A 24,082-nucleotide genomic window follows, 5' to 3' on the forward strand; every position below is an offset into this window, starting at 1 on the left:
CCCGTCGCTCTCTCGCTCTCTCCCGTCGCTCTCTCGCTCTCTCTCCCCCTCCTCGCTCGCTCGCTCTCCCCCTCCTCGCTCGCTCGCTCTCTCCCTCCTCGCTCGCTCTCTCCCGTCGCTCTCTCGCTCTCTCTCCCCGTCCCTCGCTCTCTCCCTCCTCGCTCGCTCTCTCCTCGCTCGCTCTCCCCGTCGCGCTCGCTCGCTCGCTCGCTCTCTCCCGTCGCTCGCTCGCTCGCTCTCTCTCCCCCCTCGCTCGCTCGCTCTCTCCCGTCGCTCTCTCTCCCCCCTCGCGCTTTCTCAATTTTTCTTTTTGCTTGGTCATTAATTTGGTTAGGCCAGATTTTCAGACTGCTGTCTTGAGGCTCTAGGGGTTGGTTTGAGTTAGTGAACTGAGCCTCAGAACGATCTGGCTGAGGGGACTCATCTCTTGTTTCATCTCTTGACATTGTAGGGCTGTGTGATGGTGTTTTGAGGTTGCTTGTTTTTAAATAGTTGTAAAATGTTATGTCTCTTTTTCTTCCAATTTGAATAAGGCAATGTTGACCCAATTCTGCTCTACATGCGCAATTTTGAGTGTTTGTTTGCACTTGCAACGTCGGCAGAAGGATGATCATTTAATTACTATAGTGATGTTTGTGTAAATTAATTCCTTGAGTTGCCAATTGGTGATTTGACATGAAAATAAAATGTCATTCATTAATTTGTGCAATACACTCTTGTAAAACTCTGCATACTGTATTTTGATTGGATGTTTTGTCCCATTTGGTAAATTCATTATAAGAGAGTGGAATCCATACTTTGCTGCCATATAAAGCAATTGGTTCTGTAACTGAATGAACATGTTTGAGACAGATTCTAATTGGAATTTTGATGTTCCTTTTTAATGGTGCAGAATGCTCTTCTTGCGTTGTCTCTCGGCTCGTTCACAGCCATGTGAAAGCTACCGGTGTTGCTGATATTCAGTCCTAGATACGTGTAGTGTCCATATCGAATTTTTATTTGTGACCCTGATTTTTTTTTTTTCCGGACGTCTTTTAGAAATATCACTGTATTCAGTTTTTTTGGGTTAAATGTCAGAGCCCAGGTCAGACAGAACCTTTACAGATGATCTAGGTGCTGCTGTAACCCCTCCTTAGTGGGAGACAGTAGCACCAGGTCATCTGTCTACAGCAGACCCTCTTTAGTGGGAGACAGCAGACCCTCTTTTTAGTGGGAGACAGCAGACCCTCTTTTTAGTGGGAGACAGCAGACCCTCTTTTTAGTGGGAGACAGCAGACCCTCTTTTTAGTGGGAGACAGCAGACCCTCTTTTTAGTGGGAGACAGCAGACCCTCTTTAGTGGGAGACAGCAGACCCTCTTTAGTGGGAGACAGCAGACCCTCTTTAGTGGGAGACAGCAGACCCTCTTTAGTGGGAGACAGCAGACCCTCTTTAGTGGGAGACAGCAGACCCTCTTTAGTGGGAGACAGCAGACCCTCTTTAGTGGGAGACAGCAGACCCTCTTTAGTGGGAGACAGCAGACCCTACCCTCTTTAGTGGGAGACAGCAGACCCTCTTTAGTGGGAGACAGCAGACCCTCTTTAGTGGGAGACAGCAGACCCTCTTTAGTGGGAGACAGCAGACCCTCTTTAGTGGGAGACAGCAGACCCTCTTTAGTGGGAGACAGCAGACCCTCTTTAGTGGGAGACAGCAGACCCTCTTTAGTGGGAGACAGCAGACCCTCTTTAGTGGGAGACAGCAGACCCTCTTTAGTGGGAGACAGCAGACCCTCCTTAGTGGGAGACAGCAGCACCAGGTCATCTGTGTACAGCAGACCCTCCTTAGTGGGAGACAGCAGCACCAGGTCATCTGTCTACAGCAGACCCTCCTTAGTGGGAGACAGCAGCACCAGATCATCTGTCTACAGCAGACCCTCCTTAGTGGGAGACAGCAGACCCTCCTTAGTGGGAGACAGCAGACCCTCCTTAGTGGGAGACAGCAGCACCAGATCATCTGTCTACAGCAGACCCTCCTTAGTGGGAGACAGCAGACCCTCCTTAGTGGGAGACAGCAGCACCAGGTCATCTGTCTACAGCAGACCCTCCTTAGTGGGAGACAGCAGCACCAGGTCATCTGTCTACAGCAGACCCTCCTTAGTGGGAGACAGCAGCACCAGGTCATCTGCGTACAGCAGACAATTGATTTCAGTGTTGTGTAGGGTGAGACCAGGTGCTGCAGGTTCTTCTAATGTTTTTGGCCAATTCATTAATGTAGATGTTAAATAGTGTTGGACTTATTGGGCAGCCCTGTTTCACTCCACGTCCCTTAGAAAGGTCGGTTTGCTTGTTGCCGATTTTAACCTCACATTTTGTTTTTTGTGTATATCGATTTAATAACGTATGTTTTCCCTTTAACACTTTCTATTAGTTTATCATTTTAAATACCTTTGTGCCAAATTGAATCAAATGCTTTCTTGAAGTCTACACAACATAAGTAGGTTTTGCCTTGGTTTTGGTTGACTTGTTTGTCAGTGTGGAGGGTATGTGGTCATTTGGTAAAAATGCAATGTGACTTCTACTCAGGACGTTGTGTTTATCAAGGACATGAAGTACATTTTCCCCAAGTTGCTGTTTTAATACAAATTCCTCAAATTATTTGGGTGAAATTTGTCTTCATTTTTATAGATCGGTGTGAGCGGTTCCAGATATCAGTGAAAATACCTGCAGTGAGGATTATCAAATCACATTTTATTGGTCACATCCACATTTTTTGCAGATGTTATTGCGGGTGTAGCGAAGTACTTGTAATGTTAAATAGTTTGAGTTTAGCAAATTTGAATTTGTGGTATGTATAATTAATTTAAAATACCATCAGTACCACAGTCCTTTTTGGGTTGTGCAGTGCATAGTTTTTCCAATAATTCTTCTTCTGTAATTGGGGTATCCATAGGATTCTGATAGTATGTCATTTTATTGGGCCATGATGCTTCATGGTTTGGTTCTGCTCTTCTCAAATACGCTGTGATTTTACTGTGGTCTGAGAGAGGTGTTAATGGGCTGACTGAAGCTTCGGAGAGACTCTGGGTTGAGGTCCTGCAGCCTGTTTCTCTGTGTCTCTCTCTCTCTCTCTCTCTCTCTCTCTCTCTGTCTCTCTCTCTCTCTCTCTCTCTCTCTCTCTCTCTCTGTCTCTCTGGGGGAGGTTGAGTGTCTCTCTCTCTCTCTCTGGGGGAGGTTGAGTGTGTCTCTCTCTCTCTCTCTCTCTCTCTCTGGGGGAGGTTGAGTGTCTCTCTCGCTCTCGCTCTCGGGGAGGTTGAGTCTCTCTCTCGCTCTCGCTCTCGCTCTCGGGGAGGTTGAGTCTCTCTCTCTCTGTCTGCTCCCTCTTTAATGGTCTGAAAGTCTGTTTCAAACGGTGATATTTCCAGTTGGGGAACCGTGTTACAGATTCCCTAATTCTTTATGGATGGGTAGTGAGAGCAGACTGCTGAGCGCCATGCATTTGGCTGGTCAATGAGAAAGATGAGATTGCTCACATCACTGATTTTGTAGAGCTCTGCGAAAAGTGTTTCTGTTGTAGCTTCTGTTTTAAAAGCTTTCCTCGTTGTAATTTCTGGCCTGTGGATGGTAGAGGATGGACGGGGGGGGGGGGGGGCGGCGGCATGGTTCCCGTGGGCTCTGTTGCCGCTCTGTTCTTCTGCCGCGCCGTTGCTATGGCGACCATTTTGTTTGTATACTGCTAGTTAGTTCCAACTAGTGGTGCTTAGCTTACTCCTGTGCTGAGAGTCGTAGGAGTCGACTCTTGCTCGACTATGGGATTAAGGTCTGGAGACTGGCTAGGCCACTCCAGGACCTTAATGTGCTTCTTCTTGAGCCACTCCTTTGTTGCCTTGGCCGTGTGTTTTGGGTCATTGTCATGCTGGAATACCCATCCGCGACCCATTTTCAATGCCCTGGCTGAGGGAAGGAGGTTCTCACCCAAGATTTGACGGTACATGGCCCCGTCCATCGTCCCCTTTGATGCGGTGAAGTTGTCCTGTCCCCTTAGCAGAAAAACACCCCCAAAGCATAATGTTTCCACCTCCATGTTTGACGGTGGGGACGGTGTTCTTGGGGTCATAGGCAGCATTCCTCCTCCTCCAAACATGGCGAGTTGAGTTACTGCCAAAGAGCTCCATTTTGGTCTCATCTGACCACAACACTTTCACCAGTTGTCCTCTGAATCATTCAGATGTTCATTGGCAAACTTCAGACGGGCATGTATATGTATTCTTGAGCAGGGGGACCTTGCGGGCGCTGCAGGATTTCAGTCCTTCACGGCGTAGTGTGTTACCAATTGTTTTCTTGGTGACTATGGTCCCAGCTGCCTTGAGATCATTGACAAGATCCTCCCGTGTAGTTCTGGGCTGATTCCTCACCGTTCTCATGATCATTGCAACCCCACGAGGTGAGATCTTGCATGGAACCCCAGGCCGAGGGATATTGACAGTTCTTTTGTGCTTCTAATCTCAGCTCGTTACCTGTATAAAAGACACCTGGGAGCCAGAATTCTTTCTGATTGAGAGGGGGTCAAATACTTATTTCCCTCATTAAAATGCAAATCAATTTATAACATTTCTGACATGCGTTTTTCTGGATATTTTTGTTATTCTGTCTCTCACTGTTCAAATAAACCTACCATTAAAATTATAGACTGATCATTTCTTTGTAAGTGGGCAAACGTACAAAATCAGCAGGGGATCAAATACTTTTTCCCCCCACTATACATACATACATACATGCATACATACATACATGCATACATACATACATACATACATACATGCATACATACATACATACATACATACATACATACATACATACATACATACATACAGTTGAAGTCGGAAGTTTACATACACTTAGGTTGGAGTCATTAAAACTCGTTTTTCAACCACTTCACAAATTTCTTCTTTACAAACTATAGTTTTGGTAAGTCAGTTAGGACATCTACTTTGTGCATGACACAAGTAATTTTTCCAACAATTGTTTACAGACATATTATTTCACTTATAATTCACTGTATCACAATTCCAGTGGGTCAGAGGTTTACATACACTAAGTTGACTGTGCCTTTAAACAGCTTGGAAAATTCCAGAAAATGATGTCATGGCTTTAGAAGCTTCTGATAGGCTAATTGACATCATTTGAGTCAATTGGAGGTGTACCTGTGGATGTATTTTAAGGCCTACCTTCAAACTCAGTGCCTCTTTGCTTGACATCATGGGAAAATCAAAAGAAATCAGCCAAGACCTCAGAAAAAAATGTCGACCTCCACAAGTCTGGTTCATCCTACATACATACATACATACATACATACATACATACATACATACATACATACATACATACATACATACATACATACATACATACATACATAGAGTTTCTCCAAAAAGAATGATCTTTGTCCCCATGTGCAGTTGCAAACCGTAGTCTGGCTTTTTTATGGTGGTTTTAGAGCAGTGGCTTCTTCCTTGCTGAACGGCCTTTCAGGTTATGTCGATATAGGACTCGTTTTACTGTGGATATAGATGCTTTTGTACCAGTTTCCTCCAGCATCTTCACACGGTCCTTTGCTGTTCTGGGATTGATTTGCACTTTTCACCCAAAGTACGTTAATCTCTAGGAGACAGAACGCATCTCCATCCTGAGCGGTATGATGGCTGCGTGGTCCCATGGTGTTTATACTTGCGTACTATTGTTTGTACAGATGAACGTGGTACCTTCAGGCATTTGGAAATTGCTCCCAAGGATGAACCAGACTTGTGGAGGTCTACAATTTTTTTTTTCTGAAGTCTTGGCTGATTTCTTTTGATTTTCCCATGATGTCAAGCAAAGAGGCACTGAGTTTGAAGGTAGGCCTTGAAATACATCCACAGGTACACCTCCAATTGACTCAAATGATGTCCATTAGCCTATCAGAAGCTTCTAAAGCCATGACATCATTTTCTGGAATTTTCCAAGCTGTTTAAAGGCACAGTCAACTTAGAGTATGTAAACTTCTGACCCACTGAAATTGTGATACAGTGAAATAATCTGTCTGTAAACAATTGTTGGAAAAATGACTTGTCATGCCCAAAGTAGATGTCTTAACCGACTTGCCAAAACTATAGTTTGTTAACAAGACATTTGTGGAGTGGTTGGAGACATTAAAACTCGTTTATGTAAACTTCCGACTTCAACAGTACTTTCTATAGAACAAACTTCACGTCATGATAGGCAACCAAAATTAGTAATTAATGTTATGTGTGTTATATTAAACATAGCGGAGGGAGTAAAATGTAGGCAAGCAATACATATTTCAGAACAACTACTAGTCGAATGAGACATGGGAGAGATGACGAATTTTGTCAGAGGTTTATTTATAGACAAATACACTTGAAACAAATAGCCAAACTGAATACTGCAGATATTACTAGTGGCTCCCCCGCGATCAAACTGCCTTAAAACATTAAATGAAACGCAGCCTAACGTGATCATAGACAGCTGCCTTGAAGGACACAAATAAGAAATGCTTTCTGCTGCTAAGATCAGTGAAATGTATGCTAAACTGACAACGGAGTGAAGAGCAGAAATCTCAACTCGCAAGTCTGAGATTTTCGGCACAGCACTGGCATGCCTGGCTGTGTCCCTCCCATCTCTCTCCCATCGCTAGCTCGCTCTTTCTGTTCTCAAAGTAGACTAGGCAAGTGGTTTCCTCCGTTGAAAAAATACTGAATCTTAGGAGTCGGGGAGTCAATTCCTAGCGGAATCGAAGCTTGACACCCAGAAATACGAGTCGACACGCAAGGAGTCGACTCACCACAACGATCTCTAATTTAGCTAAGAAACCAGAAAAAAGACTGAAGATGTGTTTTAGAGTTAATGCTGCTTTATGGTTTACTCACCCAATTTGGTCATTTTATGTAGTTGTATTTACTCCCCTTGCTAGGTTTGTTCTAGCTCAATTTTTCTGTCTAGCTGTTTAGCTTAATGGCTAGGTTTTTGTTGTGTCGCTAGCTAGGAAGAGTCAAAACTACTTCATTTTTTTACATTTCTGTTCTGATTGAATAGAGTTGTTGTTCATTATTTCATTTATTTTTAGATTTAAGTCCATCTCATTTTAAAAACCAATAAGAGAGAGAAATCAGGAGTTCACTATGAGCATGTCTATAGCACTCTCTCTCCCCTCTCTTCCCTCTCCCTCCCTCTCTCCCCCTCTCCTCCTCTCTCTCTCTCAACCCCACCGTCATAGATTAGTGATGCTAAACGTCTTGATGCGTCTTATGGACGTGGAAACATTACTACAGGAGTGCCTCCTTCCTCTCAGATGACCACTACTACACCAGCCAGCCAGTGGGGCTTCCCTGGTTAAAGTTATATTAAGAGTCTTCTGTTTGCTGCTGGAGAGAAGTAGGGCAAGGCAAATGACGAGGAGAAACCGTGCCAGTTTGCAATGTCAGCCTTTTGCTCCAGTGGTGCGTGACCACAACCAGTAAAGTTAGGTATGCTGCCCTCTACTGGTTAATGTTACAAGATGTCTGAATCCCAAAGCAACTTCTAACCCAGCCCAAATCAGTGGTTCTCCAACCTCTCTTCTGGGACCCCCAGGCATTACATGGATTTGATCCATTTCACAGCTAGCACACCTGAACTCGTTAGCTAATCATCAAGCCCTTGACTAGGTGAATCAGGTGAGTTAAGTTCAGGGCTACAACAACATTGTGAATCGTCTAGGGGACCCCGAGGTGAGGTTTGAGAACCACTGTCTTAGAGGATTGGATGGGTATTAGCAATACATTACATTCAACATGGCAATACATTACATTCAACATAGAGGTAGCACTGCTTACCTCCGGTCCTCTCTGATCTACCTTGGGGTTAAGATGTAGGTACCCGGTCCTCTCTGATCTACCTTGGGGTTATGGTGTAGGTACCCTGTCCTCTCTGATCTACCTTGGGGTTAAGGTGTAGATACCTGGTCCTCTCTGACCTACCTTGGGGTTAAGGTGTAGGTACCTGGTCCTCTGAACTACCTTGGGGTTAAGGTGTAGGTACCTGGTCCTCTCTGATCTATTCATAACACGTCTCCCCAGTTGTTCCTTGCAGCTCTGCTTTGCTCCATTGATTTATATGTTGTTGTTGACGGTAAATGCTTGTCGCTTACATCCCTGGACGCCTTGTATTCTAATTGAATTATGTCCGAGCCACAGTGGTGTAAATGCTCAATCAATATCATGTGTGAATTGCTGCCCCTATCAGACTATACAGGGTAGGATTGATCAAATGGCACCTTATTCCCTATATAGTGCACTACTTTAGACCAGGGCCCCATAGGGTAGTGCACTACTTTAGACCAGGGCCCCATAGGCTAGTGCACTACTTTAGACCAGGGCCCCCAGGCCCCCCCCCCCCCCCCCCCCGTGTCAGTGTGGAAGAGTTTCAAAGGAGGTGGTAGTGAAATGGTAGGGTGTTTGTGTGAATCCATGCTAAGGTCATAGCTAGTTATTAATCAGACTGATCAAGTGATTACTACAACTGAGGACAGTATAAGCTATATCATAATGAATAATGTAGGTTTAAATGTGTGTTGTCACTTACTAACGCAAGCTGTAGCTTATCAAAGTTAACTATCTAACTCATTCATTCTGCTTTGTAGTTTGCCTCCCGAGGTTGACCAGAGCTGTTCTGTTGTGAATATGATCGCTTAACATTCACTTGCAGTTCTATGTCCTTACACAAGAGGGCGGCTTAGTATTGCAAATCAACCTGGTTGGCCTTTTGTGCATAGATGCATTTCAAGTTTAGATATTAATCTCTCTCCCTCTGTGTGTCTCTCTCTCTCCCTCTGTGTGTCTTTCTCTCCCTCTGTGTGTCTTTCTCTCCCTCTGTGTGTCTCTCTCTCCCTCTGTGTGTCTCTCTCTCCCTCTGTGTGTGTCTCTCTCTCCCTCTGTGTGTGTCTCTCTCTCCCTCTGTGTGTGTCTCTCTCTCCCTCTGTGTGTGTCTCTCTCTCCCTCTGTGTGTGTCTCTCTCTCCCTCTGTGTGTGTCTCTCTCTCCCTCTGTGTGTGTCTCTCTCTCCCTCTGTGTGTGTCTCTCTCTCCCTCTGTGTGTGTCTCTCTCTCCCTCTGTGTGTGTCTCTCTCTCCCTCTGTGTGTGTCTCTCTCTCCCTCTGTGTGTGTCTCTCTCTCCCTCTGTGTGTGTCTCTCTCTCCCTCTGTGTGTGTCTCTCTCTCCCTCTGTGTGTGTCTCTCTCTCCCTCTGTGTGTGTCTCTCTCTCCCTCTGTGTGTGTCTCTCTCTCCCTCTGTGTGTGTCTCTCTCTCCCTCTGTGTGTGTCTCTCTCTCCCTCTGTGTGTGTCTCTCTCTCCCTCTGTGTGTGTCTCTCTCTCCCTCTGTGTGTGTCTCTCCCTCTCTCTCTCTCTCTCTCTCTCTCTCTCTCTCTCTCTCTCTCTCTCTCGCTCCCTCTGTGTGTGTCTCTCTCCCTCTGTGTGTGTCTCTCTCTCTCTTTCTCTCCCTCTCTGTGTCTCTTTCTCTCGCTCCCTCTGTCTCTCTTTCTCTCGCTCCCTCTGTGTGTCTCTCTCCCTCGCTCCCTCTGTGTGTCTCTCTCTCGCTCCCTCTGTGTGTGTGTGTCTCTCTCTCGCTCTGTGTCTCTCTTACGCTCCCTCTGTGTGTCTCTCTTTCTCTCTCTCTCTCCCTCTGTGTCTCTCTTTCTCTCCCTCTCTGTGTGTGTCTCTCTTTCTCTCTCCTGTGTGTGGTGTGTGTGTGTGTGTGTGTCTCTCTCTCTCTCTCTCTCTCTCTCTCTCTCTCTCTCTCTCTCTCCTTCTGTGGGATGGTAGACCTAAGGTTTGGTTTTACAGTTTGAGTCTCCATTATTTTTAGTTTCAAGTTTTATTAGTCATATGTACAGGATACCCATCCAGGGATTTTTCTACCATTGAAATCCTTGGGTGGGCTGCCTAAGTGTTTTTTCGGGACTACTAAAATTATTATACATTTTTGTGATGGAAAAACGCTTTCAGTGTAAACTTAAACGATTAAAACCAGATGATGATATAAAAAAAGAAGATAATGGACCTATTATATTTTTAAATAATATAATCTTTGAGAACTAACAATCACCAAAATAAAATGCAAGACAATCGGGGAGAATTGAAAAATCCCAAAACAATGAAGTGAAAGGCTTAGTAGAATAAACTGTTTTAGCATAAGTATAATACATAAAGCCACAATTTATAGTCCAATATTTACACGTGTTTTTGTGGAAGGGGGGGATTGAGGAGGAAGTGTTTTAAAAAAAAAAAGTAACGTTTTTTTAATTGTGCAGTATTTAGCAATAATAATAAATCTGGTAGCTGCATGTGTGGATATGATTGTATATCTATATGGGTGAGTACATGTGAGCCAAGGTACGGCGACTCAGAGAAACCTTTCTAGTAAATGTCCTGGATGGGTGGGGAGCATGGTCCAAGTGATGTACTGGGCTGTCTTCAACAACTGCTGGGAGGGCCTTACGGTTGTTGCGGACGGAGCAATTTCTGTTCCAGGCTGTGATGCAACCGGTCAGGGCGCTCTCGATGGTGCAGGAGTGCGGCGGTAGTATTTGCAGAGGACCCGGGGATGCATGCCAAATTTCTTCAGCTGCCTTAGGAAGTAGAGACGCTCTGTTGTGCCCTCTTGACGGGTGGTGGTGTTGTTGGTCCATGTTAAATCCTCTGTGATGTGGACGCAGAGGAACTTTAAAACTGCTGACTCTCTCTACTGCAGTCCTATAGATCGGGGCATGTCCCCCCCCCCCCCCCCCCCCTGCTTTCTGCAGTCAACAAACTCCTTTGTTTTGCTGATGTTGAGGGAGAGTTTATTGTCCTGGCATCACAATGCCAGTTCATTTACCATCTCCCCATAGTCTGACTCGTCTTGGTTGGTTATCAGGCCTACAACCATGGTGTCGTCAGAAAACGTGATGATGGAGTTCGTGTCGTGCAAAGCCAACAGAGTACAGCAGAGGACTGAGGACACATCCCTGGGGGGCCCCCTGTGTTAAGAGTCATTTGTGGAGGACGTGTTGTTGCCAATCCTCACAGCCTGTAGTCTGCCCGTCAGGAAGTCCAAGATTCAGTTGCAGAGGGTGGTGTCCGGACCCATGGCGCTGAGCTTGGTGTCGAACATGGAAGGAACAATCGTGTTGAACGCTGAACCGTTTTATCTAGCTTTTATCTAGGTTTATTCACAATCTGGCTTTCAGTTACATTTCACTGTATTTTAAGAGTTATTTATATATATATAATTTTTTTAGATTTGTTTTATTATTAATTTGCCATTGTCAGCATCTTATGAATCGCTTTGACTTGTGAAAAATGTTAATACAATTGAAATGAGACTGCAGCTTGCTTTATTGATATTTCCCCCCACATTTTTTTATAAAAGTAGGGTTATAATATCCTTGAAAAAGTCTCAGCTGTTTAAAATTTCCAGGCTGGCGTGCAGTCATTCCATAAAACACTAATGTTTCATCCTTTTGTATGTGTGTGTGCCGATTTCCATTGTAAAAGTCACATACTTTCCTATGTGTTCCCTCTCTGACGGCCAGATAGCCTCGTCTGCCAGTCCATCCACCTCCGCGCGCTTGTAGGAAATAGTGCATGGTTGCACAATGAATTTAAGCGGCAAGTTTACCTCGAGTTTGTTGGCGTGACTGAGTCCTGTCACACACACACACACACACACACACACACACATATATATATATATATATCTGCTTTTGGACGATGGCATGGAACTCCTCTCCAAAGAAACAGAGCTATGTTTTACCTTCCAAAAAAATCTGAAATGTTCTTTTATTTTATCCGTTCGTCAACCGTGTGTCATGGTTGGAGAAATGCCACTGGCGCTATGGTTCATTTGACCATGGCCTGAATTGACCAATCACATGGCGCCATGGTTCATTTGACCATGGCCTGAATTGACCAATCACATGGCGCTATGGTTCATTTGACCATGGCCTGAATTGACCAATCACATGGCGCCATGGTTCATTTGACCATGGCCTGAATTGACCAATCACATGGCGCTATGGTTCATTTGACCATGGCCTGAATTGACCAATCACATGGCGCCATGGTTCATTTGACCATGGCCTGAATTGACCAATCACATGGCGCTATGGTTCATTTGACCATGGCCTGAATTGACCAATCACATGGCGCCATGGCTCATTTGACCAATCACATGGCGCTATGGTTCATTTGACCATGGCCTGAATTGACCAATCACATGGCGCCATGGCTCATTTGACCATGACCTGAATTGACCAATCACATGGCGCCATGGCTCATTTGACCATGACCTGAATTGACCAATCACATGGCGCCATGGCTCATTTGACTTGAATTGACCAATCACTCGGTACTGCTAATAGGCTACTTGGACCTCTCCATCTAGAAAACGGTTTGCGTGAACTCTCTAAGCTCTGTACGCTTTCATACTATGATTTTAATCGCTATGATTTAATAGCAAATGAAGATAACAATGTTCAAGCTTTCCTCAACCTGACTGCACCTGCTATTTCCTGCCTCTTTATTTATGTCATCGAAAAGGACCAATGAGCTCCAACATGAGAAGTTCATAGGAGCATATTAAATTAGGTGTCAAACGAAAGCAAAGTCCTTTTTTGGGGGGTGGGGGCTGAAGGCATTGATACATTTTTCAATCGTTAAACCATCTTAAAAATGAGGCATAAGTTAGTCTTTGATTTCTGCATAAACGGATGCAAAAGGGGGTCTGAGGAAAAAAATCTGCCAGAAATTCTTAAAAGGCATCAGAAATGGATCAAAACTAACATCTTTACTTAAAGTCCCCTGACAACTAATATCAACACTTATTTTTAGTTTTCGAGAAATTGTTTACCTTCTGTAAGTTAAGAAATATTCCCTTGTGCCTTGTTTTCAAAAACTGACATATCTTTAAGATATTTTCACATTTCTCTCCCTCATCAGGAGGGTTGGATTATGAAAGTTCACAGAAAGAAATGGACCTACCAGGTTGGTTCTAGGGATTTTACTGATAAACATTTTGTATATGAATTATTAAGTGGTTCAAACTTTAGGAAAAAAATGCAACTGAATTTGCTACAATGTGAAATAAGTTACAAACCGTAGTAGTGTTTCCTACTGCTGTCCTCTCTTCCACTGGCTGTTATGTTCAGCTCATATTGTCTCCTGCTACTGTCCTCTCTTCCACTGGCTGTTATGTTCAGCTCATAGTGTCTCCTGTTACTGTCCTCTCTTCCACTGTCATACTGTTATGTTCAGCTCATAGTGTCTCCTGTTACTGTCCTCTCTTCCACTGACATACTGTTATGTTCAGCTCATAGTGTCTCCTGTTACTGTCCTCTCTTCCACTGACATACTGTTATGTTCAGCTCATAGTGTCTCCTGTTACTGTCCTCTCTTCCACTGTCATACTGTTATGTTCAGCTCATAGTGTCTCGTGTTACTGTCCTCTCTTCCACTGTCATACTGTTATGTTCAGCTCATAGTGTCTCCTGTTACTGTCCTCTCTTCCACTGTCATACTGTTATGTTCAGCTCATAGTGTCTCCTGTTACTGTCCTCTCTTCCACTGACATACTGTTATGTTCAGCTCATAGTGTCTCCTGTTACTGTCCTCTCTTCCACTGACATACTGTTATGTTCAGCTCATAGTGTCTCCTGCTACTGTCCTCTCTTCCACTGACATACTGTTATGTTCAGCTCATAGTGTCTCCTGTTACTGTCCTCTTTTCCACTGGCTGTTATGTTCAGCTCATAGTGTCTCCTGTTACTGTCCTCTCTTCCACTGGCTGTTATGTTCAGCTCATAGTGTCTCCTGTTACTGTCCTCCCTTCCACTGACATACTGTTATGTTCAGCTCATAGTGTCTCCTGCTGCTGTCCTCTCTTCCACTGTCATAGTGTTATGTTCAGCTCATAGTGTCTCCTGTTACTGTCCTCTCTTCCACTGACATACTGTTATGTTCAGCTCATAGTGTCTCCTGTTACTGTCCTCTCTTCCACTGACATACTGTTATGTTCAGCTCATAGTGTCTCCTGTTACTGTCCTCTCTTCCACTGTCATACTGTTATGTTCAGCTCATAGTGTCTCCTGTTACTGTCCTCTCTTCCACTGACATACTGTTATGTTCAGCTCATAGTGTCTCCTGTTACTGTCCTCTCTTCCACTGACATACTGTTATGTTCAGCTCATAGTGTCTCCTGTTACTGTCCTCTCTTCCACTGACATACTGTTATGTTCAGCTCATAGGGTTCTTGTTACTGTCCTCTCTTCCACTGACATACTGTTATGTTCAGCTCATAGTGTCTCCTGTTACTGTCCTCTCTTCCACTGACATACTGTTATGTTCAGCTCATAGTGTCTCCTGTTACTGTCCTCTCTTCCACTGACATACTGTTATGTTCAGCTCATAGTGTCTCCTGTTACTGTCCTCTCTTCCACTGACATACTGTTATGTTCAGCTCATAGTGTCTCCTGTTACTGTCCTCTCTTCCACTGACATACTGTTATGTTCAGCTCATAGCTCTTTTATTTGTCTTTCTGTTGTCTGATGGTCAAACCAAGAGGGGACAACCCCTCCCTCCCTCCCTCCCTCCCTCTCACCCTCCCTCCCTCCCTCTCACCCTCCCTCCCTCCCTCTCACCCTCCCTCCCTCCCACCCTCCCTCTCACCCTCCCTCTCACCCTCCCTCTCACCCTCCCTCTCACCCTCTCACCCTCCCTCTCACCCTCCCTCTCACCCTCCCTCTCACCCTCCCTCCCTCTCACCCTCCCTCTCACCCTCTCACCCTCCCTTCCTCCCTCCCCCCCTCTCTCCCTCCCTCCCTCCCTCCCTCCCTCCAGTTAATGTCACCTCTCCCAGATTTTACTGACTTCTACCCGTGAGCCCCCTGTCTCTCCATTTACTGTAACCAGCATCCTCACCCACTGAGCACCGGAGGACCATGGAAGTTGAAATTTGGTCAGTCCACCTTGGCATTGATGTCAACGTCCGCAGACGGACTGGACTGGACCAAATCTGAACCTATCATAGAAGTATGTTTCACAAGTTTGGATAGTACAGTTAGTAGAGCAGTACAGTCAAATATAAGTACAGTATATTGTACTGTACTCTACTGCACTGTACTGAACTTTACTCTACCCTACTCTGCTGTGCTGTGGAGTCTAAATTTGTGAAACATGAGGAAAATTACATTCATATCCATAATTAGATTCACTACTTCCAAGTGGATATTTATTTATTTATTTATTTCACCTTTATTTAACCAGGTAGGCCAGTTGAGAACAATTTCTCATTTACATTTGCGACCTGGCCAAGATAAAGCAAAGCAGTGCGACACAAACAACAACAGAGTTACACATGGATTAAAACAAACATACAGTCAATAATATAGTAGAAAAATATTGATATAATTTCTAATAAATATATATAATAAAAAAATTGATCACAAAATTGGGAAGGGAAAAAAGGGTTTAAAAAAAAATATATATAAAAATATATATTATAACAACATAACTTGGAAATCAGTGTCACTGTGGAATTGCCCTGTTCAGTCTTGACCTGAAGGTTCACATTGTTTGCTTTGCAGTTGTGGGATATTTGCTACAAAACTGTAGGTCCTACTTCCAATGAGGTGTTTCATCATGACATCAGCCATCTTTTGTTTCGGGCCAAGTAGAGAACATTTCTGAAGGTGGTGTTGCTAATTGGTTTTGTGTGTACCATTTTACATCACAAAACCATTTTGGAAACCACTGCTAACTGTAGCCTATGATATGTGGACTGTACTCCATCCCAGACCCATGTTTCTTGTTACTATTCCAAATGAAACCTTGAACATTCTTCCATTTTGTTCCAGATATGGATGAGAGGTCATGTGTGCTGTCCAGCTAAGGGCCTTGGTCGCCCCTCCCGCTGCACGTCATCGTGAGCATGTACCGTAGGAACGGTCTCTCGGATGGCGCCAGCATCAACTCCGCCTCCTCAGTGGTAAGAACAAGGACTGATTTCTACTTCAGCCAAAATTGATAAGAGTGATATCGATTCTATCCATGTACTGATCTGAGCACACTGAATGGGAAGGTAAACTCAGCAAAAAAATAAACGTCCCTTTTTCAGGACCCTGTCTTTCAAAGATAATTCGTAAAAATCCAAATAACTTCACAGATCTTTATTGTAAAGGGTTTAAACACTGTTTCCCATGCTTGTTCAATGAACCATAAACAATTAATGAACATGCGGAACCTGTGGAACGGTCGTTAAGACACTAACAGCTTACAGACGGTAGGCAATTAAGGTCACAGTTATGAAAACATAGGACACTAAAGAGGCCTTTCTACTGACTCTGAAAAACACCAAAAGAAAGATGCCCAGGGTTCATGCTCATCTGCGTGAACGTGCCTTAGGCATGCTGCAAGGAGGCATGAGGACTGCAGATATGGCCAGGGCAATAAATTGCAATGTCCGTACTGTGAGACGCCTAAGACAGTCCTACAGGGAGACAGGACTGACAGTGGCAGACCACGTGTAACAACACCTGCACAGGATCGGTACATCCGGACATCACACCTGCGGGACAGGTACAGGATGGCAACAACAACTGCCCAAGTTACACCAGGAACGCACAATCCCTCCATCAGTGCTCAGACTGTCCGCAATAGGCTGGACTGATGGCTTGTAGGCCTGTTGTAAGGCAGGTCCTCACCAGACATCACCGGCAACAACGTTGCCTATGGGCACAAACCAGACAGGACTGGCAAAAAGTGCTCTTCTCTGACGAGTCACGGTTTTGTCTCACCAGGGGTGATGGTCAGATTCACGTTTATCGTCGAAGGAATGAGTGTTACACCAAGGCTTGTGCTCTGGAGCGAGATGGAGGTGGAGGGTCCGTCATGGTCTGGGGCAGTGTGTCACAGCATCATCGGACTGAGCTTGTTGTCATTGCGGGCAATCTCAATGCTGTGCGTTACAGGGAAGACATCCTCCTCCCTCATGTGGTACCCTTCCTGCAGGCTCATCCTGACATGACCCTCCAGCATGACAATGCCACCAGCCATACTGCTCGTTCTGTGCGTGATTTCCTTCAAGACAGGAATGTCAGTGTTCTGCCATGGCCAGCGAAGAGCCCGGATCTCAATCCCATTGAGCACGTCTGGGACCTGTTGGATCGGAGGGTGAGGGCAAGAGCCATTCCCCCCAGAAATGTCCGGGAACTTGCTGGTGCCTTGGTGGAACAGTGGGGTGACATCTGACAGCAAGAACTGGCAAGTCTGGTGCAGTCCATGAGGAGGAGATGTACTGCAGTACTTAATGCAGCTGGTGGCCACACCAGATACTGACTGTTACTTTTATTTTTGACCCACAACTTTGTTCAGGGACACAGTATTCGATTTCTGTTAGTCACGTGTGTGGAACTTGTTCAGTTTATGTCTTAGTTGTTGAATCTTATGTTCATAGAAATATTTACACGTGTTAAGTTTGCTGAAAATAAACACAGTTGACAGTGAGAGAACATTTCGTTTTTTTGCTGAGTTTAGATAGCAACCTGTCTGAAGCCTATTGACTTGATCTCACCATGGAGACGAAGCCTCCTTGAACTACAGCCAGTCAAAAGTTTGGACACACCTACTCATTTAAGGTGTTTTTCTTTATTTTTACTATTTTCTACATTGTAGAATAATAGTGAAGACATCAACACTATGAAATTAAACCATATGGAATCATGTAGTAACCAAAAAAGTGTTAAACATATCAAAATGTATTTTATATTTGAGTTTCTTCAAAGTAGCCACCCTTTGCCTTGTTGACAACTTTGCACACGCTTGGCATTCTCTCAACCAGCTTCATGAGGTAGTCACCTGGAATGCATTTCAATTAACAGGTGTGTGTTAAAAGTTTATTTGTGGAATTTCTTTACTAAATGCATTTCAGCCAATCAGTTGTTGTGACAAGGTAGGAGTTTTATACAGAAGATATCCCTATATGGTAAAAGAACAAGTACATATTATGGCAAGAACAGCTCAAATAAGCAAAGAGAAGCAATAGTCCATCATTACTTTAAGACATGAAGGTCAGTCAATCTGGAAAATTTCAAGTGCTTTGATTTCAAGTAAGTGCAGTCGCAAAAACCATTAAGCATTATGGTGAAACTGGCTTTCATGAGGATCGCCACAGGAAAGGAAGACCCAGTTACCTCTGCTGTAGACGATAAGTACATTAGTTACCAACCTCAGAAACTGCAGCCCAAATAAATGCTTCACAGAGTTCAAGTAACGGACACATCTCAACATCAACTCTTCAGAGGAGACTGTGTGAATCAGTCCTTCATGGTTGAATTGCTGCAAAGAAACCACTACTAAAGGACACCAATAATAAGAAGAGACTTGCTTGGGCCAACTAACACGAGCAATGGACATTAGACCAGTCAAAATCTGTCCTTTGCTCTGATGAGTCCACATTTGAGATTTTTGGTTCTAATCGCCGTGTCTCTGAGACGCAGAGTAGGTGAACGGATGATCTCTGCATGTGTGGTCCCCACTGTGAAGCATGGAGGAGGAGGTGTGGGGGTGTTTTGCTGGTGACACTCTAATTTTATTTAGAATTCAAGGCACACTTAACCTGTTGAGGACAGACGTTCTGCTAGCGGTACCAAGTTCCGCCTGCGGAACCCCTAGCCAACAGCCAATGGCATCGCACGGCGCGAAATACAAAACCAACTAAAATACCACAATTCAATTTTCTCAAACAATCAACTATTTTACACCATTTTAAAGATAAGACTCTCGTTAATCTAACCACATTGTCCGATTTTCAAAAAGGCTTTACAGCGAAAGCAAAACATTAGATTATGTTAGAGTACATAGACACAAATAATCACACAGGCATTTTCCAAACAAGCATATGTCACATAAACCCAAACCACAGCTAAATGCAGCACTAACCTTTGATCTTCATCAGATGACACTCCTAGGACATTATGTTATACAATACATGCATGTTTTGTTCAATCAAGTTCATATTTATGTCAAAAAACAGCTTTTTACATTAGCATGTGATGTTCAGAACTAGCATACCCACCGAAAACTTCCGGTGAATTTACTAAATTACTCATGATAAATGTTGACAAAATACATAACAATTATTTTAAGAATTGTAGATACAGAACTCCTCTATGCAATCGCTATGTCCGATTTTAAAATAGCTTTTCGGCGAAAGCACATTTTGCAATATTCTGAGTACATGGCTCGGCCATCACAGGCTAGCTAATTTGACACCCACCAAGTTTGGGGCTCACTAAACTTAGAAAAATTGGATTACCTTTGCTGTTCTTCGTCAGAATGCACTCCCAGGACTTCTACTTCAACAACAAATGTTGTTTTGATTCCAAATAATCCATAGTTATATCCAAATGCCTCCGTTTTGTTCGTGCGTTCAGGTCACTATCCGAAGGGTGATGCGCGAGTGCATTTCGTGCCAAAAAAATTCAAAATATTCCATTACCGTACTTAAGCATGTCAAACGCTGTTTAAAATCAATTTTTATGCTATTTTTCTCGTAAAATAGCGATAATATTCCAACCGGGCAACGTTGTATTCATTCAAAGGCTGAAAGAAGAAAATTGAGAATTCTTGTGACCGCGCATCTCCAGTCTCACTGTCCCCAGGCTGACCACTCACAAACAGAGCTGCTGTACTTTGCCCAGAGACAGCAGACACCCCATTTCACTTTCTGGTGGCTTTAGAGAGCCAATGGAAGCCTTAGAAAGTGTTACGTTGCAGCACAGATGCTGTATAGTCGATAGAGATGCAACAGAAGGACAACAAATTGTCAGACAGGACACTTCCTGTATGGAATCTTCTCAGGTTTTGGCCTGCCATATGAGTTCTTTTATACTCAGACACCATTCAAACAGTTGTAGAAACTTTAGAGTGTTTTCTATCCAAATCTACTAATTATATGCATATTCTAGTTTCTGGGCAGGAGTAGTAACCAGATTAAATCGGGTACGTTTTTTATCCGGCCGTGAAAATACTGCCCCCTATCCCAAAGAAGTTAACCAGCATGGCTACCACAGCATTCTGCAGCGATACGCCATCCCATCTGGTTTGCTCTTAGTGGGACTATAATTACACACCTCCAGGCTGTGTAAGGGCTATTTGACCAAAAAGGAGAGTGATGGAGTGCTGCATCAGATGTCCACAATCACCCGACCTCAACCCAATTGAGATGGTTTGGGATGAGTTGGACCGCGAAGTGAATGAAAAGCAGCCAACAAGTGCTCAGCATATGTGGGAACTCCTTCAAGACTGTTGGAAAAGCATTCCAGGTGAAGCTGGTTGAGAGAATGCCAAGAGTGTGCATAGCTGTCAAGGCAAAGGGTGGCTAAAATATATTTAGATTTTAACACTATTTTTTGGTTACTACATGATTCCATATGTGTTATTTCATAGTTTTGATGTCTTCACTATTATTCTACAATGTAGGATAGGGGTGTCCAGACTTTTGACCGGTACTGTATATTGATAGAGGATGGGCAGGTCTTTCACCGGTCTTCCTCCTAACAATTCAGCTTTCAGCGCTGTGTAACGTATAAAGCCCCTACGTTACCTTAGCCGTTCCACTGGTTTATTAAGGCTAAGAGGGCAGGGTTTCCTAAACCTCTCCAGTACCCTAGCCGTTCCACTGGTTTATTAAGGACAAGAGGGCAGGGTTTCCTAAATCTCTCCAGTACCCTAGCCGTTCCACTGGTTTATTAAGGACAAGAGGGCTTGGTTTCCTAAACCTCTCTTTCAGTTTCCTAGCCGTTCCATTCATATGATCTATTCCAGATTAAGCACATTGGTCAACTTCATCAAGCCCTTGAGTAGTTGAATCAAGTAAGCGGATTAAGCCCTTTTGGTTAGCATCATCTCATCTTTTAGGACAGTGTTTCTCAATTACTTGATTCCACTAATCAAATTAAATTGTATTTGTCACATGCGCCGAATACAACAGGTGTAGACCTTACAGTGAAATGCTCACTTACAAGCCAACAATGCAGTTTTAAGAAAAATACCTAAAGGAAAAATAAGAAATAAAAGTAACAAATAATTAAAGAGCAGCAGTAAAATAACAATAGCGAGACTATATACAGGTGGTACCGGTACAGAGTCAATGTGCGGGGACACCGGTTAGTCGAGGTAATTGAGGTAAAATATACATCTTGGTAGAGTTATTAAAGTGACTTATGCATAGATAATAACACAGTAAACAATCAACCCATCGTCGAGTCTTTAGTTCAGTCAGGTGTGTTTAGTGTGTTTAGTGTCCCTAGGATGAGGATTGGACAACACCGTTTTAAGGTGTTTCTCCTAAACATTTCCTTGTGCTTCCAGCGAGTTTCCACATAATTGGATGTATTCCAGAACTAGCACACCTGATTCGAATAAGGAAGGGCTTAATAAGTTGATCATTTGAATCAGTGACGTCACTCGCTCTGAGACTTTGAAGTAGTTCTTTCCTTTGGTATGCGCTTGTGGCGTGACGGGTAACGATGCTTCGTGGGAGGCAGCTGTTGATGTGCTCAGAGGGTGTCTGTTTTGAGCCCAGGTTGGGGCAAGAAGAGGGACGGAAACAATACTGTTACGTTTGTACTTGAATACCTTAAATAACTGGCTGGGGGGGGGTAATCGTGTTTTGGGAAACACTTCTATGGTGTCTTGTAAATGTCAATTTGCAGATGGTGTGACTGTCGGGCCTGTTTGTTTCTCTGCTCTGCATTTACGCTTACTTTGTCTCTTTATCTAATATTGATCGTTGTGTTTGTATCTGATTCATCACATCTCTGTGTCTGTTGGATTTATGTATTTTGCTTTCGGCCAAGCTCCAATTGGTCAATCTTAAAATGAACACACAAGAAAATATTTTAGTCTGTCGAGTTAATTTACATCCACCTCCTCACAACATGTACCAATCTATCTCTGGTGTTTTCTCTGGGAACTCAGGGAAGCAGCAGCTCGGACTCTCTGGATGGGCCGGGCTTGGACTTCTCCAAGAGTTACGATGCCGTTGTGTTTGACGTGCTGAAGGTGACGCCCGAGGAGTTTGCTGTGAGTACAACCAAAGATACCCAGAAGACATGCCTCGATGGAGATGTTAAATCACTGTATCGTTTAATTGATTAATTTAATATTCTGTTGAATGTGAAACTGGAGACTCTTCTGGCCCAATAGCACCATTTAGGCCTTGTGATGTACAGCAGCTCTTTAACTGCACCAATTATTTTCCTCTGTGGACGTCCTTCAAAGTAATCCACAGCGAATTTACTCCTACCTAGACATGCATTACTCTTCTGTATATTGTGAGGTTGAATCATTTTTTTCTTCTTCTTGTTATTTTAGGGTCAAATCACATTGATGGATGCTCCAGTATTCAAAGCGATACATCCAGAGGTAAGAGAAAGACCCTGTTTCTGTGTTAAATCAAAATCAAATCAAATCAAATTTATTTATATAGCCCTTCGTACATCAGCTGAAATCTCAAAGTGCTGTACAGAAACCCAGCCTAAAACCCCAAACAGCAAGCAATGCATGTGAAAGAAGCACGGTGGCTGGGAAAAACTCCCTAGGAAAAACTCCTGAGAAAGGCCAAAAACCTAGGAAGAAACCTAGAGAGGAACCAGGCTATGAGGGGTGGCCAGTCCTCTTCTGGCTGTGCCGGGTGGATATTATAACAGAACATAGTCATGTTAAAATGTTCGTAAATGACCAGCATGGTCAAATAATAATAATCATAGTAATTGTCGAGGGTGCAACAAGCACGTCCGGTGAACAGGTCAGGGTTCCGTAGCCGCAGGCAGAACAGTTGAAACTGGAGCAGCAGCATGGCCAGGTGGACTGGGGACAGCAAGGAGTCATCATGCCAGGTAGTCCTAGGGCTCAGGTCCTCCGAGAGAAAGAAAGAAAGAAAGAAAGAGAGAATTAGAGAGCATATTTACATTCACACAGGACACCGGATAAGACAAGAGAATACTCCAGATGTAACAGACTGACCCTAGCCCCCCGACACATAAACTACTGCAGCATAAATACTGGAGGCTGAGACAGGAGGGATCAGAAGACACTGTGGCCCCATCCGATGATACCCCCGGACAGGGCCAAACAGGCAGGATATAACCCCACCCACTTTGCCAAAGCACAGCCCCCCACACCACTAGAGGGATATCTACAACCACCAACTTACCGTCCGAAGACAAGGCCGAGTATAGCCCACAAAGATGTCCGCCACGGCACAACCCAAGGGGGGGGCGCCAACCCAGACAGGAAGACCACGTCAGTGGCTCAACCTACTCAAGTGACGCACCCCTCCCATGGACGGCATGGAAGAACACCAGTAAGTCAGTGACTCAGCCCCTGTAAAAGGGTTAGAGGCAGAGAATCCCAGTGGGAAGAGGGGAACCGACAAGGCAGAGACAGCAAGGGCGGTTCGTTGCTCCAGCCTTTCCGTTCACCTTCACACTCCTGGGCCAGACTATACTTAATCATAGGACCTACTGAAGAGATAAGTCTTCAGTAAAGACTTAAAGGTTGAGACTGAGTCTGCGTCTCTCACATGGGTAGGCAGACCATTCCATAAAAATGGAGCTCTATAGGAGAAAGCCCTACCTCCAGCCGTTTGCTTAGAAATTCTAGGGACAATTAGGAGGCCTGCGTCTTGTGACCGTAGCGTACGTGTAGGTATGTACGGCAGGACCAAATCGGAAAGATAGGTAGGAGCAAGCCCATGTAATGCTTTGTAGGTTAGCAGTAAAACCTTGAAATCAGCCCTTGCCTTAACAGGAAGCCAGTGTAGGGAAGCTAGCACTGGAGTAATATGATCAAATTTTTTGGTTCTAGTCAGGATTCTAGCAGCCGTATTTAGCACTAACTGAAGTTTGTTTAGTGCTTTATCCGGGTAGCCGGAAAGTAGAGCATTGCAGTAGTCGAGCCTAGAAGTAACAAAAGCATGGATTAATTTTTCTGCGTCATTTTTGGACAGAAAGTTTCTGATTTTTGCAATGTTACGT

General features: G+C 44.1%; 1 protein-coding gene across 4 annotated transcripts in view; it reads left to right on the plus strand.

The window, feature by feature from the left end:
• LOC115160139 (ras-specific guanine nucleotide-releasing factor RalGPS1) overlaps positions 1–24,082 on the plus strand; it is a 254,873-nt gene that overhangs the window by 39,365 nt on the left and 191,426 nt on the right. For all 4 annotated transcript variants that reach the window (XR_003869012.1, XR_003869013.1, XM_029710493.1 and 1 more), the window contains exons 2-4: positions 15,899–16,029; positions 22,023–22,127; positions 22,419–22,469. Coding sequence is in view for 2 of the 4 variants with exons in the window: in XM_029710493.1 (XP_029566353.1) it covers positions 15,973–16,029; positions 22,023–22,127; positions 22,419–22,469 (213 nt within the window). In the remaining 2 variants the exon portion in view is untranslated. The remainder of the gene's footprint in view (positions 1–15,898; positions 16,030–22,022; positions 22,128–22,418; positions 22,470–24,082) is intronic.

Source organism: Salmo trutta, chromosome 23, assembly GCF_901001165.1.
Source record: "Salmo trutta chromosome 23, fSalTru1.1, whole genome shotgun sequence".
Taxonomy (NCBI): domain Eukaryota; kingdom Metazoa; phylum Chordata; class Actinopteri; order Salmoniformes; family Salmonidae; genus Salmo; species Salmo trutta.